General features: G+C 50.4%; 1 protein-coding gene across 1 annotated transcript; it reads right to left on the reverse strand.

The window, feature by feature from the left end:
• Nucleotides 1-9,770: 9,770 nt before the first annotated feature.
• On the reverse strand, nucleotides 9,771-11,349 carry LOC122548024 (G protein-coupled receptor 84-like). Its single transcript, XM_043686583.2, has one exon. The coding sequence runs from the start codon at nucleotides 11,205-11,207 to the stop codon at nucleotides 10,077-10,079; it is 1,131 nt and encodes a 376-aa protein (XP_043542518.2). The 5' UTR covers nucleotides 11,208-11,349; the 3' UTR covers nucleotides 9,771-10,076.
• Between the last annotated feature and the right edge of the window lie 8,160 nt (nucleotides 11,350-19,509).

The raw sequence follows: 19,509 nt of genomic DNA on the forward strand, positions 1-19,509 counted from the left end.
ATGTTGGGGGAGGGGTGGAGATGTTGGGGGAGGGGTGGAGATGTTGGGGGAGGGATGGAGATGTTGGGGGAGAGATGGAGATGTTGGGGACGTGGGGAGAGGTGGAGATGGTGGGGGAGAGATGGAGATGTTGGGGCAGAGATGGAGATGTTGGGGGAGGGATGGAGATGTTGGGGACGTGGGGAGGGATGGAGATGTTGGGGGAGGGATGGAGATGTTGGGGGAGGAATGGAGATGTTGGGGGAGGGATGGAGATGTTGGGGGAGAGATGGAGATGTTGGGGATGTGGGGAGGGATGGAGATGTTGGGGGAGTGATGGAGATGTTGGGGACTTGGGTAGGGATGGAGATGGTGGGGGAGGGGTGGAGATGTTGGTGGAGTGATGGAGATGTTGGGGACGTGGGGAGGGATGGAGATGTTGGGGGAGTGATGGAGATGTTGGGGACGTGGGGAGGGATGGAGATGTTGGGGGAGGGATGGAGATGTTGGGGACGTGGGGAGGGATGGAGATGTTGGGGGAGGGATGGAGATGTTGGGGACTTGGGTAGGGATGGAGATGGTGGGGGAGGGGTGGAGATGTTGGTGGAGTGATGGAGATGTTGGGGACGTGGGGAGGGGTGGAGATGTTGGTGGAGTGATGGAGATGTTGGGGACGTGGGGAGGGATGGAGATGTTGGGGACGTGGGGAGAGATGGAGATGTTGAGGGAGTGATGGAGATGTTGGGGACGTGGGGAGGATGGAGATGTTGGGGGAGGGATGGAGATGTTGGGGACGTGGGGAGGGATGGAGATGTTGGGGGAGGGATGGAGATGTTGGGGACGTGGGGAGAGATGGAGATGTTGCGGGGGTGGGGGGGGAGAATGTGGATGTTGTGGGTGGGGGATTTGTCCCCAACACTTCCATCTTCCCTCAACATCTCCCCCTCCGTACCTGAGCACAGCTATTACCTAGATGTCACTGAAATCCAGCAGCAGCAGCTACTGAGAAAGGTCACAGCTCTCTGAGTTATTGGTTATTTCTTCGGAATCTGTAAGTGAGTGTTATTGCAGCTCCCAGCCCTGCGGGTAGGTAAGGGTTTATTGCCCTTCTGGGGGGAGTTAGTCTCTCAGACAGTCACTGCCAGGACTCTGAGCTCTGAGAGAAACGTGTAAAACCAGTCATGGATGGTCCACGGAGAGAATCTGATAATCCAGGAACATTCAGAGGTCGCACAGAGAGAGAGAGAGACAGAGAGACAGAGAGAGAGAGAGAGACAGAGAGAGAGAGACAGAGACAGAGAGAGAGACAGAGAGAGAGACAGAGAGAGAGACAGAGAGAGACAGAGACAGAGAGAGAGAGACAGAGAGAGAGAGAGACAGAGAGAGAGACAGAGAGAGAGACAGAGAGAGAGAGAGAGACAGAGAGAGAGAGACAGAGACAGAGAGAGAGACAGAGAGAGAGACAGAGAGAGAGACAGAGAGAGACAGAGACAGAGAGAGAGAGACAGAGAGAGAGAGAGACAGAGAGAGACAAAGAGAGAGAGACAGAGACAGAGACAGAGGCACAGTGAGAGAGACAGAGAGACACAGAGACAGAGAGAGACAGAGACAGAGCCACAGTGAGAGAGAGAGAGACAGAGAGAGAGAGAGAGAGACAGAGAGACAGAGAGAGAGACAGAGACAGAGAGAAAGACACACAATGAGAGAGACACAGAGAGAGAGAGACAGAGAGAGAGACAGAGAGAGAGAGAGACAGAGAGAAAAGGGTGCGGGACAGAGAGAGAGACACACACACAGTGAGAAAGACAGAGAGAGAAAGGTGCAGGGACAGAGAGAGAGATAGAGAGACAGAGAGAGGGGGAAGGGGTGCTCAGAGAGAGCGATAGTGAGAGAGAGAGATAGTGAGAGAGATAGAGAGAGAGGGAGAGAAGGGTGCGGGGACTGAGAGAGAGAGGTAGAGAGAGAGGGAAGGGGGTGCTCAGAGAGAGAGATAGTGAGAGAGAGATAGAGAGTCAGAGAGAGAGTAACATGCGGGGACAGAGAAAGAGCTAGAGAGACAGAGTCAGAGAGAGAGAAGGGTGCGGGGAATGAGAGAGAGATAGACAGAGAGAGAGGGAATGGGGTGCTAAGAGAGAGAGAGAGGGGTTTACAGAAAGAGATCGAGAAAGGAGGGAGAAGAGCAGAGAGGCAGAGATAGTGATAAACAGAGAGAGGGGGAGAGATAGATATATAGAGAGAGGGGACAGGGGAGGTGGGGGGAATGAGAGAGAGAGACAGAGAGACAAGGGAGAGAGGGAGGGTGACAGAGAGAAAGATAGAGAGAGATGGAGAGAGGCAGAGAGGGAGAAAGACAGGGGGAGATGGATAGAGGGAGAGACAGAGAGATAGATAGAGGGGGATGGGGAAAGACAGAGAGAGATGGAGAGACACAGAGAGAGGGCAGAAGAGAGATGGGGAGAGAGAGTGGAGAGAGATAGAGGGGGAGAGATATAGGAGGGGGGGAGAGAGGGAGAGAAAGATAGACTGACAGCAGGCGACACAGGAGAGAGAGAGACTGAAGGAGAGAGAGAGACACAGAAATGGAGAGACAGGGAGACACACACAGATGGAGAGAGAGAGAGACAGCGAGGGAGAGAGAGAGAGACAGAAGGAGGGACAGAGAGAGGGACAGAGAGAGCCAGCCATTGAGAGAGATAGGTGATGGAGTTAGGGAGGGGATGTAGGGGTTGGTGGAGGTTGTGTGGAAGAGTCAGTCCCGCAGTGAAGTGATGGAGGGCATTAAAGAACAATACAGGCAATGTGTCAGAAATGGGATGGAAATTGTCAAGGAAGCTAGTGTCTCTAAAAGTGGATGTCCCCTGCTAGCAAGTGGCGGGCGAACTGAGAGGGTGTGGAGAGAGAGAGAGAGACGCAGAGAGAGTGACAGACAGGGAGGAAAAGGCAGAGAGACTGGAATACCGTGCGCAGTTCGCGTCTCCCTATTCGAGGAAGGATGTTATTAAAACCGGAGAGGGGCATGGAGAAATTTCCCAGGATGTTGCCGGAGTTGGGGGGGTTTGGGAGAGAGAGAGGCTGGGGCTGTTTTCCCTGGAGCGTCGGACAATTTAGCACGGCCAATCCCACCCTAACCTGCACATCCCTGGGCACTACGGGGACAATTGAGCACGGCCAATCCCACCCTAACCTGCACATCCCTGGGCACTACGGGACAATTTAGCACGGTCAATCCCACCCTAACCTGCACATCCCTGGGCACTACGGGGACAATTTAGCACGGCCAATCCCACCCTAACCTGCACATCCCTGGGCACTACGGGGACAATTTAGCACGGCCAATCCCACCCTAACCTGCACATCCCTGGGCACTACGGGGACAATTGAGCACGGCCAATCCCACCCTAACCTGCACATCCCTGGGCACTACGGGACAATTTAGCACGGTCAATCCCACCCTAACCTGCACATCCCTGGGCACTACGGGGACAATTTAGCACGGCCAATCCCACCCTAACCTGCACATCCCTGGGCACTACGGGGACAATTTAGCACGGCCAATCCCTCCCTAACCTGTACATCCCTGGGCACTACGGGACAATTTAGCACGGCCAATCCCACCCTAACCTGCACATCCCCAGACACTATGGGACAATTTAGCACGGCCAATCCCACCCTAACCTGTACATCCCTGGGCACTACGGGGACAATTTAGCACGGCCAATCCCACCCTAACCTGCACATCGCTGGGCACTACGGGGACAATTTAGCATGGCCAATCCACCCTAACCTGCACATCCCTGGGCACTACGGGGACAATTTAGCACAGCCAATCCCACCCTAACCTGCACATCCCTGGGCACTACGGGGACAATTTAGCACGGCCAATCCCACCATAACCTGCACATCCCTGGGCACTACAGGAACAATTTAGCACGGCCAATCCCACCCTAACCTGCACATCCCTGGGCACTACGGGGACAATTTAGCACGGCCAATCCCACCCTAACCTGCACATCCGTGGGCACTACGGGGACAATTTAGCACGGCCAATCCCACCCTAACCTGCACATCGCTGGGCACTACGGGGACAATTTAGCACGGCCAATCCCACCCTAACCTGCACATCCCTGGGCACTACAGGAACAATTTAGCACGGCCAAACCCACCCTAACCTGCACATCCCTGGGCACTACGGGGACAATTTAGCACGGCCAATCCCACCGTAACCTGCACATCCCTGGGCACTACGGGGACAATTTAGCACGGCCAATCCCACCCTAACCTGCACATCGCTGGGCACTACGGGGACAATTTAGCATGGCCAATCCCACCCTAACCTGCACATCCCTGGGCACTACGGGGACAATTTAGCATGGCCAATCCCACCCTAACCTGCACATCCCTGGGCACTACGGGGATAATTTAGCACGGCCAATCCCACCCTAACCTGCACATCCCTGGACACTATGGGGACAATTTAGCATGGCCACAGGAATCGACCACCCGGTCAGCAACCTGTCTCCAACCCTCGTCCTGGACGCACTCGGAGCGTTGCGTGCGCGTGTCCCGTCGCTACCTGGCTGCAAGGACCTGGGAACTTCGGCGAGAGAGAGAGAGAGGGAGAGAGAGAGAGAGCGCGGAGAAGCTGCATTAGGACATTGCCTGTTCCAGTGGGCTGCGAGGGAGGGGGTAAAAGGACCCGGGTTGCTTTGTGAGATGCGGGAGCCGAGACAGGCCGTTCGGCCCGTCGTGGCTGATCTGCTCCTCATCCCTTTGTCCTCCTGCCTCCCCTGTATCTCTTCAACTCATTGCAAACTTATGTCCAACTCCTTCTGAAATTCACTCACTGTCCCGGCATCCACCGCACCTCAGGGTTCACAAATTGCGCAGATTCACGATCCTTTGGGAGAATCCGGATCTCCTCAACTCTTGTTTCGATTTTCCAACCCCTTATCCCCGACCTCTGGTCCCACACCGCCCCCAGAAGAGGAAGTGACCGCTCCACGTCTATTTTATCTATGCCTTTTATCGTCTCACCCATTGGTTAGGGGCCACTTTTGAAATATTGCGTTCAGTTCTGGTCTCCCTGTCACTGCACCAGCCCCCACCACTTCCTCTGGCAGCTTGTCCCACGCACGCACCACCCTCTGGAGGGAAACGTTGCCCCTCGGGTCCCTTTCCCCCCCTCTCACCTTAAACCTACCCCCCCTCTAGTTCTGGACTCCCCCCCACCCCAAGGGGGGGAAAAGACCTTGTCAATTTACCCCACCCTCGTGATCTTATAAACCTCTATAAGGTCACCCCTCGGCCTCCGACGCTCCAGGGAAAAACAGCCCCTCCTAGGGGTGGCACGGTGGCTCAGTGGTTAGCACCGCTGCCTCACAGCTCCAGGGACCCGGGTTCAATCCCAGCCTCGGGGCGACTGTCTGTGTGGAGTTTGCACATTCTCCCCGCGTCTGTGTGGGTTTGCTCCCACAGTCCAAAGATGTGCAGGTCAGGTGGATTGGTCATGCTAAATTAGGCGCACTAGTCAGAGGGAGATGGGTCTGGGTGGGTTACTCTTCGGAGGGTCGGTGTGGACTTGTTGGGCCGAAGGGCCTGTTTCCACACTGTAGGCAATCTAATCTAATCAATCCAGCCTCTCCCTGTAGCTCAAACCCCTCCAACATCCTTGTCAATCTTTTCCGAACCCTTCCACAACATCCTTCCTGTAGCGGGGAGACCGGGATTGAACACAATATTCCAACAGTGGCCCCTAACCAATGTCCTGTACAGCCGCAACATGACCTCCCAACCCCTGTACTCAATACTCTGACCGATAAAGGAAAGCATACCCAACGCCTCCTTCACTATCCTATCGACCTGAGTCTCTTCCTCAGTGTGATGTACAGTCCCGCCTACAGTGTGCATCATCTGCAAATTTGTCCATGGAGTTTTCTGTCCCTGTATCCAAGTTGTTGACGTAGATTGTGAATTGCTGAAGGAGAGGTCCAAGGACGGAGCCCTGTGGCACTTCCAATTGTTAGACCTTGCCATTGTTTTCCCAGGGAAAGACAGCGGGCGTGGGGAGACGTACAAATCTACGAGAGGCCTGGGTAGGGCAGGACGGTCAGAATCTTTATGACTCTCCCCCCCCACCCCGGGTCGTTGGTTCGATGGGGCAGGGGAGAGTTTAAGGGAGGTGTGCGAGGGCCGTTCCCCTCCCCAGAGGGTAGTGGGTGCCCAGAATGTGCCATCAGAAGGGGCGATGGGAATGGAGCCGCATTGGCAAGAGGCACGTGGAAGGGTACACAAACGGGGAGGGGATAGAGGGATCTGCACCGGGAAAGGGCAAAGGGTTTGTTTCTCGGTTTTGCCAGAGCGTGAGGACAGTCTTAGAGGGTGGAAGAGGCACCGGTTCCTACGATGTACCTCCCTTCCGTTCCAGTAGGTGTAGCACGCGCGCTCTGGGAGACGGGATTGGAAGGGGTTTAGCGGCCAGAACGGAAACCGCAGGCCGAAGGGTCTCTTCCCCCCGCCCCGCGTTGTAAATACTCCCTGGCCCGGTTCGTCGGGATCGCAGGGTGACGTTGGGAGCAGTGGATGTAGTGGAGGGGGCCACTAAACGTCCCTGTTGCAAGCCGAGGACAGACTGAGGGGGCTTGCTGGGGATCAGTGAATGCAGCGGGTCGATAATTCATCACCCCCTCACTTTGGGGGGTGGGGGGGAGGCGTTGGTGATGTGGTAGCCCCTGAACCGAAACCTTGCAAGAGGAAGATGGTGGTGGTTCTCGGAGGTGAGTCATCTCGAGATCCAGGACCTCTCTGCAGGAGTCCCTCAGGGGAGTGTCCTCAGACCCAACCTCCTGCAGCTGCTTCATCAATGACCTTCCCCCTCCATCGCAACGTCAAAAGTGAGGGATGTTCGCTGAAGGTTACACAATATCCTTCGCCACTCCCTCAGACACTGAGGCAGTCCGTGTCCAAACGCAGCAAGATCTGGCCAATAGCCAAGCTTGGGCAGACGAGGGGAAAGTAACATTCACGCCCCACAAACACCAGGCTATGACCGTCTCCAATGAGGGAGAGGATCTAACCATCGCCCCCTTGACGTTCAATGGCTTTATGGTCACTGAATCCCCCTTCCCCCCCACTATCAACATCATGGAGATTACCATCTCCAACGAGAGACAGAGAATCTAACCATCGCCCCCTTGACGTTCAATGGCGTTACCGTCACTGAATCCCCCTTCCCCCGACTATCAACATCCTGGGGGTTACCGTCTCCAACGAGAGAAAGAGAGAGAGAGAATCTAACCATCGCCCCCTTGACGTTCAATGGTGTTACCGTCACTGAATCCCCCCTCCCCCCCACTATCAACATCCTGGGGGTTACCGTCTCCAACGAGAGAGAGAGAGAGAGAATCTAACGATCGCCCCCTTGACGTTCAATGGCGTTACCGTCACTGAATCTCCTTCCCCCCCCCACTATCAACATCCTGGGGGTTCCCATTGAGCAGAAACTGAACTGGGAGCCAGGCCCACATCAACTCTGTGCCTACAAGAGCAGGTCAGAGGCTGGGAATCCTGCAGCGAGTAACTCCCCTCCTCCCTCCCTCCCCTGAAGCCTGTCCCACCATCGACAAGACACGAGTCAGGAGGGTAAGGGAACACTCCCCGCTCACCCGGATGGGGGGGGGGGGGGGGGGGCTGGCTCCCACATACACTCAAAAAGCTCCACACTGTCCAGAGGGGTGGGAGGGGGGGGGGAAACAGAACAGCCCTTTTCCCTCTCAATCGTGACCCCCTCTCCCCCACCTGCCACACTCCCTCCTTCCCATCGCTGGCAGCTAGGCTCATTAGGAATGCTGGGCTGAGCTCCAACACCCCCTCGACGCTCAGTAGCAGCTGCCTGTCCCCTTTACAAGACGCGCCGCGGAAATTCACCAAAGATCCTCAGGCAGCACCTTCGAAACCCCACACCCACTTCCATCTGGATCTACGAGGGGCAGCAGACACATGGGGAACACCACCCCCTGTGAGCTCCCCACCCCCAACCTCCGAGCACCTCACTCTCCTGACATGCACATACATCGGCCGTTCCTTCAGGGTCCGAATCCTGGAATTCCCTCCCCGAGGGACATTGTGGGTCAACTCACAGCAGCTGGGACTGCAGCGGTTCAAGAAGGCAGCTCACCCCCACCTTCTCAAGGTGGGGGGAGAGGGCAACTAGCGACGGGGCGATAAACGCTGAGCCCAGGTCCGACAAAAAGGCTGCATTGCGGAGAGTTGGCGGGTCTTTTTGACCCAGGTAATTTGAAAAGCACAGGTCAGATTTCCGTAAGGACCCGATGTTTATTCGGGGAGAATCCAGCAACAGGTAAAGGAGAATTCACCATGATACACGATGAAAGTCAAAGCTCTGATGTCTGGCCCCGCACACCCGCACTGAGACCCGAGTGGGAGACCTGGGTGTACCCGGACGGAGGGGAAGATCGCAAAGGCAGCTGAGTCCTCACTGAGATCATTCACACACCAGTCAGGATGCTGTGTGGTGCATAGGCCTCCAGCTCTCTCCCGACAGTCAATTAAAGGCTGGAGTGACTAGCAGTCGCTGGATGGAAGATTAAACGACGCCAGGTGCTGGAAATAATGAATCGACTATATCCGCAAATGGAGTCTTCGCACGCACCACACGGACTTACACGCACACAGGTATATTGGGGGGGGGGTGCGGAGTGGGGACAAGCACCCCCCCCCTCCTTGCTGTGTGGAACATAAACAGGGGCTCCTTGACTCTCCACAGTCTGACTCCCAATCAGCTGCACACAACTGGAATAAGCAAGAAAAAGCAACACAGCCGGCGGGAGTGGGCCCCCTCTTCGGGAGAGAGGATCCCTCCACATCAAAGCAAGGGATTTCCCAGGCCGGTGGCAGTGGGCATCCCAAGATGTGCAGGTTTCGGGGTGGATCGGCCGTGCTAAATTGTCCCCGTAGTGCCCAGGGATGTGCAGGTTAGGGTGGGATTGGCCGTGCTAAATTGTCCCCGTAGTGCCCAGGGATGTGCAGGTTAGGGTGGGATTGGCCGTACTAAATTGTCCCCGTAGTGCCCAGGGATGTGCGGGTTAGGGTGGGATTGGCCGTGCTAAATTGTCCCCGTAGTGCCCAGGGACGTGCAGGTTAGGGTGGGATTGGCCGTGCTAAATTGTCCCCGTAGTGCCAAGGTATCTGCAGGTTAGGGTGGGATTGGCCATGCTAAATTGTCCCGTAGTGTCCAGGGATGTGCAGGTTAGGGTGGGATTGGCCGTGCTAAATTGTCCCGTAGTGCTCAGGGATGTACAGGTTAGGGTGGGATTGGCCGTGCTAAATTGTCCCGTAGTGCCCAGGGATGTGCAGGTTAGGGTGGGATTGGCCGTGCTAAATTGTCCCGTAGTGCCCAGGAATGTGCAGGTTAGGGTGGGATTGGCCGTGCTAAATTGTCCCCGTAGTGCCCAGGGATGTGCAGGTTAGGGTGGGATTGGCCCGTGCTAAATTGTCCCGTAGTGCCCAGGGACGTGCAGGTTAGGGTGGATTGGCCGTGCTAAATTGTCCCGTAGTGTCCAGGGATGTGCAGGTGAGGGTGGATTGGCCGTGCTAAATTGTCCCCGTAGTGCCCAGGGATGTGCAAGTTAGGGTGGGATTGGCCGTGCTAAATTGTCCCCGTAGTGCCCAGGGATGTGCAGGTTAGGGTGGGATTGGCCGTGCTAAATTGTGCCTGGACTTAGGGAAACAAATTATTAACAGGAGATTTTGGAAAACAATATATCAACAGGGGATTTAGGGAAACAATTTATCAACAGGAATATATTGAAAGTATTATATCAATAAGGGATTTAGGGAAAATGCATATACAGGTAAACATGAGATTTAGGAAAACAACGTAACAACAGGGGATTTTGGGAAAATGTTATATCAATAAGGGATTTATGGGGAAATGTGTATAGCAGGGATTTGGGAAAAATAACATATAAGCAGGAGATTTACAATAAAGCGTGGGATTTCAGAATAAAACGTCTAAAATCAGGAATTTAAGAAGAAATATCCAGACAAGGGATTTAGAACCTCCTCAAAAAAAATCCCTTTTACTGCGTAGAACAGTGAGACGGCTGTTGACTTGGGGGAAGTGTTGTCCGTGTCATTTCTGCAGGTCCCGACGAGCTTAGGATCTGCCCGCTGGCGGATTGGTCTACGGCCCGGTGACTGAGGATGTTGGGGCTCCGCTGCGCACACCATGCCCACACCTTGTGGAAAAGCCGACGGTAGGCCTGGGAGAACTGGCGGTTCATGAAGGCGTAGAGGAAGGGGTTGACGCAGCCGTTGAGCCAGGTGAGGCCGGCAACGATGGCGTGGACCATCACCGGAGCCCGGGAGCCGCGGTCCAGGACGTTGAGGAGGCAGAAGGGCAGGTAGCAGGCCACGAAGACGCAGAAGGAGGCGACGCACATCCGGGTGACGCGGTGGGAGTCCGACCCCCCCGCCCGGGGTTGCGGAGGAGGGGGCGCCGAAGCTCCCTCGGACTGCCAGGAGGCGGTGGAGCGCTCGATCTCACCCGGGGCCGTCCTTTGCTGCCGGTGCGCGTCCAGCGCGCGGCGTGCGTCGCTCACCCTCTTGGCCAGGAGGCAGTAGAAGACGCCAATGGAGGACAGGCCCACCCCGAAGAGCAGCACCATCAGGACGCTGGTGTACGGCCTCCCTGTCTCGCGGTTGAAGCTGCAGGTGCAGACAGCCGGCTGAAACTCAAAGACGGGCCAGAGAGGGGTGAAGAGGGCCAGAGAGAGGAGCCAGGTGCCCACCAGGAGGACGGGCATCAGGACCCCCCGGGGGCAGCAGCGGAGGGCCCGGCGCGAGCGCCCTAACCCCCGCACCAGGGCGTACCGGGCCCCGGCGATCAGCCCCAGCGAGAGGATGGAGGTGGAGTTGGAGGTGAACAGCAGGAGGCCGAAGACCCGGCAGGCCGTGCGGCCCCCCCTCCAGCCCATCCTCAGGTAGCTGGCCGCGGTCACGGGCTGCAGGAACGCGCAGTAGAGCAGGTCGGACAGCGTCAGGTTCAGGATCAGCAGGTTGAAGCGGCTCCTCAGGCGGGGGTCCACCGCGAAAGCCAGGACGGTCAGCAGATTCCCCGCGCCTCCCACCGCGGTCACCGACAGCCCCAGCGATGCCCCGAAGTAGCGGTATCCAGACAGCGATGGGTCGCAGCTCCAGTTAGACTCCATCCACCCAAGGAGATGTGGCGTGAGCTCCTGGGGAAACTGCAGGGACACCAATGTCTCTCTCTCTCTCTCTCCGAACGTCTGCGGAGCGATTTGAGAAAAGCGAGTTACCCACCAGTGTTCCTCAAACTCGCGTGACCGCACCATTTCCTGCCCAGCTGCTGAAATCTCTGGCGCCACTTCCTCACCACCCCCACAATCCCCGTCCCCTCCCAGACCCGGCCCTTCCGGGCTCCTGCGCGACTTGCTCTGCCCTCTCCCTCCCAAAGCGTGGACTCCCCTCTGACACCGTAGTCCGGGGTAAGTCCGATACAGGGCAAGGCTCTGCTCCCTGGAGAGGAAAGTTAAAGTTTCCCCCCCCCCCCCCCCAAACACGTTCAAACACAGAGTCCCCTCAACTCAAGAGTTAGGTTTAAGGTGATAGGAGAAAGATTTAAAAGGGACCCGAGGGGGAACTTTTTCCCCCCAGAGGGTGGTGCGTGTGTGGGAGGAGCTGCCAGAGGAAGTGGTGGGGGCTGGTACAATGACAGCGTTTAAAAGGCACCTGGATGGGGGACAGGAACAGGAAGGGTTTAGAGGGAGATGGGCCAAGTACTGGGGAATGGGGGCTGGATTAGGTTAGGGGTATCTGGGTCAGCACGGACGGGACGGGCCACGCCCCCCTCGTGATTTTGTAAACCTCTATAAGGTCACCCCCTCAGCCTCCGACGCTCCAGGGAAAACAGCCCCAGCCTGTCCAGCCTCTCCCTGTAGCTCAAACCCTCCAACATCCTTGTCAATCTTTTCCGAACCCTTCCACAACATCCTTCCTGTAGCGGGGAGACCGAGATTGAACACAATATTCCAACAGGGGCCCCTAACCAATGTCCTGTACAGCCGCAACATGACCTCCCAACCCCTGTACTCAATGCAACTGGATGGGTATATGAACAGGAAGGGTTTAGTGGGATATGGGTCAAGTGCTGGCAAATGGGACTAGATTAGTTTAGGATATCTGGTCGGCATGGACGAGTTGGACCGAAGGGTTTCTCTGTGGCTCTCTGACAGATGAAGAGACTGAGACAGAGATCAACAGATTGTGTGAGATGGGTAGAGAAAGAGACAGAGAGAGATCAAGGGTCAGATTAAACAGATAGAGAGATTGAGACACAAGAGGGGAACTGCGATAGGTTTAGTGAGGCGGATAAATGATTGGCTTGCGGTATTTTCGGAATGATGTAAGATTTCAGAAATGTTGCCTCAGACACCCGATGGCAACATCAAGTTCAGGAACAGATGAGACACAGAGAGAGAGAGAGAATTGTGCAACGTAGCAACGGTAGGACATTGTGAAGAGTATACTGGCGTGGAGGGTTCAGGGCAGTGAACAGTGCCAGGACTAAGAACACGTGGGTGATAGTCAGTGAGGTACAGACTGTCCTGACCTTAAAATACCCAAAAGCATCATCGCTGGGTATGAGGCGTCAGATTGCTGATTTCGGAAACATTGACATGTCTCTGAAACCGAGACTGGAAAAAAATTTCCCCTAACACATAGTAACACCACAGTCCACACTCCGGAATATGTTTCTAAAGTGTACTAAAATACATTGGGTGCTATTCTCTACAATATATAAAGAGATGGCTGTTCTCTATAACACACACAGGGACTGCTGTTCACTATAATATACACAGGGACAGCTATTCTCTATAATATACACAGGGTCTGCTGTTCTCTATAATATACACAGGGACTGCAATTCTCTTTAATATATAAAGGGACTGCTGCTCTCTATAATACACACAGGGACTGCTGCTCTTTATACTATACACAGGGACTGCTATTCTCCATATTACACACAGGGACTGCTGCTCTCTATTCTGTACACAGGGACTGCTGTTCACTATAATATACACAGGGACAGCTATTCTCTATGATATACACAGGGTCTGCTGTTCTCTATAATATACACAGGGACTGCAATTCTCTTTAATATATAAAGGGACTGCTGCTCTCTATAATATATACAGGGACTGCTGTTCTCAATAATATGAACACAGGGACTGCTGCTCTCTATAATACACATAGGGACTGCTGTTCTCTATAATATACACAGGGACAGCTATTCTCTGTAATATACATGGGGACTGATATTCTCTACAATATACATGGGGACTGATATTCTCTATAATACACATAGGGACTGCTGCTCTCTATAATACATACAGGGACTGCTGTTCACTATAATATACACAGGGACTGCTGCTCTCAATAATACACACAGGGACTGCTGTTCACTATAATATACACACAGGCACTGCTGGTCTGTATAATATACACAGGGACTGCTGTTCACTATAATACACACAGGGACTGCTGTTCACTATAATATACACAGGGACTGCTGCTCTGTATAATACACACAGGGACTGCTGTTCACTATAATATACACAGGGACTGCTGTTCACTGTAATATACACAGGGACTGCTGTTCTGTATAATATACACAGGGACTGCTGTTCACTGTAATACACACGGGGACTGCTGTTCACTATAATACACACAGGGACTGCTGCTCTGATATACACAGGGTCTGCTGTTCACTGTAATACACACAGGGACTGCTGTTCACTATAATATACACAGGGACTGCTGTTCACTATAATACACACAGGGACTGCTGTTCACTATAATACACACAGGGACTGCTGTTCTCTATAATATACACAGGGACTGCTGCTCTGTATAATACACACAGGGACTGCTGTTCACTATAATATACACAGGGACTGCTGTTCACTGTAATATACACAGGGACTGCTGTTCTGTATAATACACACAGGGACTGCTGTTTTGTATAATACACACAGGGACTGCTGTTCACTGTAATACACACAGGGACTGCTATTCTCTACAAATCACACAGGGACTGCTATTGTCTGCAATATACACAGGGACTGCTATTCTCTACAAATCACACAGAGACTGCTATTGTCTGTAATATACACAGAGACTGCTATTCTCTATAATATACACAGGGACTGCTATTCTCCATATTACACACAGGGACTGCTGCTCTTTATAATATACACACGGACTGCTATTCTCTACAATACACACAGGGACTGCTATTCTCCATATTACACACAGGGACTGCTGCTCTTTATAATATACACAGGGACTGCAGCTCTCTATTCAGTACACAGGGACTGCTGTTCTCTGTAATATTTGTAATATACACAGGGCTGCTGTTCTGTATAATACACACAGGGACTGCTGTTCTCTATAAGACACGCAGGGACTGCTGTTCTCTATAATACACAGAGGGACTGCTGCTCTCTACAATACACACAGGGACTGCTGTTCTCTCTATTATACACAGGGACTGCTGTTCAGTGGAATACACACAGGGACTGCTGCTCTCTATAATATACACAGGGACTGCTGCTCTCAATAATACACACAGGGACTGCTGTTCACTATAATATACACACAGGCACTGCTGGTCTGTATAATATACACAGGGACTGCTGTTCACTATAATACACACAGGGACTGCTGTTCACTATAATATACACAGGGACTGCTGCTCTCTATAATATACACAGGGACTGCTGTTCACTGTAATACACACGGGGACTGCTGCTCTGATATACACAGGGTCTGCTGTTCACTGTAATACACACAGGGACTGCTGTTCACTATAATATACACAGGGACTGCTGTTCACTATAATACACACAGGGACTGCTGTTCACTATAATACACACAGGGACTGCTGTTCTCTATAATATACACAGGGACTGCTGCTCTGTATAATACACACAGGGACTGCTGTTCACTATAATATACACAGGGACTGCTGTTCACTGTAATATACACAGGGACTGCTGTTCTGTATAATACACACAGGGACTGCTGTTTTGTATAATACACACAGGGACTGCTGTTCACTGTAATACACACAGGGACTGCTATTCTCTACAAATCACACAGGGACTGCTATTGTCTGCAATATACACAGGGACTGCTATTCTCTACAAATCACACAGAGACTGCTATTGTCTGTAATATACACAGAGACTGCTATTCTCTATAATATACACAGGGACTGCTATTCTCCATATTACACACAGGGACTGCTGCTCTTTATAATATACACACGGACTGCTATTCTCTACAATACACACAGGGAATGCTATTCTCCATATTACACACAGGGACTGCTGCTCTTTATAATATACACAGGGACTGCAGCTCTCTATTCAGTACACAGGGACTGCTGTTCTCTGTAATATTTGTAATATACACAGGGCTGCTGTTCTGTATAATACACACAGGGACTGCTGTTCTCTATAAGACACGCAGGGACTGCTGTTCTCTATAATACACAGAGGGACTGCTGCTCTCTACAATACACACAGGGACTGCTGTTCTCTCTATTATACACAGGGACTGCTGTTCAGTGTAATACACACAGGGACTGCTGCTCTCTATAATATACACAGGGATTGCGTTCTCTATAATATACACAGGGACTGCTGTTCACTATAATAAACACAGGTACTGCTGTTCACTATAATACACACAGGGACTGATCATCACTATAATACACACAGAGACTGATCATCACTATAATACACACAGGGACCGATCATCACTATAATACACACAGAGACTGATCATCACTATAATACACACAGGAACCGATCATCACTATAATACACACAGGGACTGATCATCACTATAATACACACAGAGACTGATCATCACTATAATACACACAGGGACCGATCATCACTATAATACACACGGGGACTGATCATCACTATAATACACACAGGGACTGATCATCACTATAATACACACGGGGACTGATCATCACTATAATACACACAGGGACTGATCATCACTATAATACACACAGGGACTGATCATCACTATAATACACACAGGGACTGATCATCACTATAAAACACACAGGGACTGATCATCACTATAATACACACAGGGACTGATCATCACTATAAAACACACAGGGACTGATCATCACTATAATACACACAGAGACTGATCATCACTATAATACACACGGGGACTGATCATTACTATAAAACACACAGGGACTGATCATCACTATAATACACACAGAGACTGATCATCACTATAATACACACAGGGACTGATCATCACTATAAAACACACAGGGACTGATCATCACTATAATACACACAGAGACTGATCATCACTATAATACACACAGGGACTGATCATTACTATAATACACACAGGGACTGATCATCACTATAATACACACAGAGACTGATCATCACTATAATACACACAGAGACTGATCATCACTATAATACACACAGGGACTGATCATCACTATAATACACACAGAGACTGATCATCACTATAATACACACAGGGACTGATCATCACTATAATACACACAGGGACTGATCATCACTATAATACACACAGAGACTGATCATCACTATAATACACACAATGACTGACCATCACTATAATACACACAGGGACTGATCATCACTATAATACACACAGAGATTGATCATCACTATAATACACACAGGGACTGATCATCACTATAATACACACAGGGACTGATCATCACTATAATACACACAGGGACTGATCATCACTATAATACACACAGGGACTGATCATCACTATAATACACACAGGGACTGATCATCACTATAATACACACAGGGACTGAATATCACTATAATACACACAGGGACTGATCATCACTATAATACACACAGGGACTGAATATCACTATAATACACACGGGGACTGATCATCACTATAATACACACAGGGACTGAATATCACTATAATACACACAGGGACTGATCATCACTATAATACACACAGAGACTGATCATCACTATAATACACACAGGGACTGATCATTACTATAATACACACGGGCACTGATCATCACTATAATATACACAGGGACTGCTGTTCATTATAATACACACAGGAGCTGCTATTCACTATATTATACACAGGGTCTGCTGTTCTCCACAAGATATTCAGTAACTGTTTTTGTGAAATCATCACTGTTTTATGTAGCTATTTCAAGAGTGCAGAGTTTTGATTCATACCAAGTATATTGCGAATGAATTACTGGAATGTGTGTATTTGATGAACATGTTTTGCAATAAACTATGAAAGAGACCACAAGTGTGGTTTCTGCAGTTCCGTATCAGAGACAGATAATCACTATAATACACACAGGGACTGATCATCACTATAAAACACACAGGGACCGATCATCACTATAATACACACAGGGACTGATAATCACTATAATACACACAGGGACTGATCATCACTATAAAACACACAGGGACTGATCATCACTATAATACACACAGGGATCGATCATCACTATAATACACACAGGGACTGATAATCACTATAATACACACAGGGACTGATCATCACTATAATACACACAGAGACTGACCATCACTATAATACACACAGGGACTGATCATCACTATAATACATACAGGGACTGATCATCACTATAATACACACAGGGACGGATCATCACTATAATACATACAGGGACTGATCATCACTATAATACACACAGGGACTGATCATCACTATAATACATACAGGGACTGATCATCACTATAATACACACAGGGACTCATCATCACTATAATACACACGGGGACTGACCATCACTATAATACACACAGGGACTGATCATCACTATAATACATAGAGGGACTGATCATCACTATAATACACACAGGGACTGATAATCACTATAATACACACGAGACTGATCATCACTATAATACACACAGGGACTGATCATCACTATAATACACACAGAGACTGATCATCACTATAATATACACAGAGACTGATCATCGCTATAATACACACAGGGACTGATCATCACTATAATACATAGAGGGACTGATCATCACTATAATACACACAGGGACTGATAATCACTATAATACACACGAGACTGATAATCACTATAATACACACGAGACTGATCATCACTATAATACACACAGAGACTGATCATCACTATAATATACACAGAGACTGATCATCGCTATAATACACACAGGGACTGATCATCACTATAATACATAGAGGGACTGATCATCACTATAATACACACAGGGACTGATAATCACTATAATACACACGAGACTGATCATCACTATAATACACACAGGGACTGATCATCACTATAATACACACTGGGACTGATCATCACTATAATACACACAGAGACTGATCATCACTATAATACACACAGAGACTGATCATCACTATAATACACACGGGACTAATCATCACTATAATACACAGGGACTGATCATCACTATAATACACACCGAGACTGATAATCACTATAATACACACGGGGACTGATCATCACTAGAATACACACAGGGACTGATCATCACTATAATACACACAGGGACTCATCATCACTAGAATACACACAGGGACTGATCATCATTATAATATACACAGGGACTGACCATCACTATAATACTCACAGAGACTGCTGTTCTCTGTAATACACACAGGGGACTGCTATTCCCTATAATATACACAGGGACCGCTGTTCTCGAAAATACATACAGGGAGTGTGTTCACTATAATATACACAGGGACTGCTGCTCTCTATAATACACACAGGGACTGCTGTTCACTGTAATACACACAGGGACTGCTGTTCTCTATAATATACACAGGGACTGCTGTTCACTATAATACACACAGGGACTGCTGTTCACTATAATACACACAGGGACTGTCGTTCACTATAACACACACAGGGACTGCTGTTCACTGTAATACACACAGGGACTGCTGTTCACTATAATATACACAGGGACTGCTGCTCACTGAAATACCCACAGGGACTGCTATTCTCTACAAATCACACAGGGACTACTAATGTCTGTAATATACACACGGACGGCTATTCTCTATAATGTACACAGGGACTGCTATTCTCCATATTACACACAGGGACTGCTGTTCTCTATAATACACACAGGGACTGCTGCTCTCTATAATATACACGGGGACTGCTATTCTCTATAATACACACAGGGACTGCTGTTCTCTATAATACACACAGGGACTGCTGCTCTCTATAATATACACAGGGTCTGCTATTCTCTATAATATACACAGGGACTGCTATTCTCTATAATACACACAGGGACTGCTATTCTCTATAATATACACAGGGACTGCTGTTCACTATAATATACACACAGGGACTGCTGT

The sequence above is a fragment of the Chiloscyllium plagiosum genome, unplaced genomic scaffold (assembly GCF_037043375.1).
Source record: "Chiloscyllium plagiosum isolate Xiang-an unplaced genomic scaffold, Cpla_swu_hap1 HiC_scaffold_53X, whole genome shotgun sequence".
Classification (NCBI taxonomy): domain Eukaryota; kingdom Metazoa; phylum Chordata; class Chondrichthyes; order Orectolobiformes; family Hemiscylliidae; genus Chiloscyllium; species Chiloscyllium plagiosum.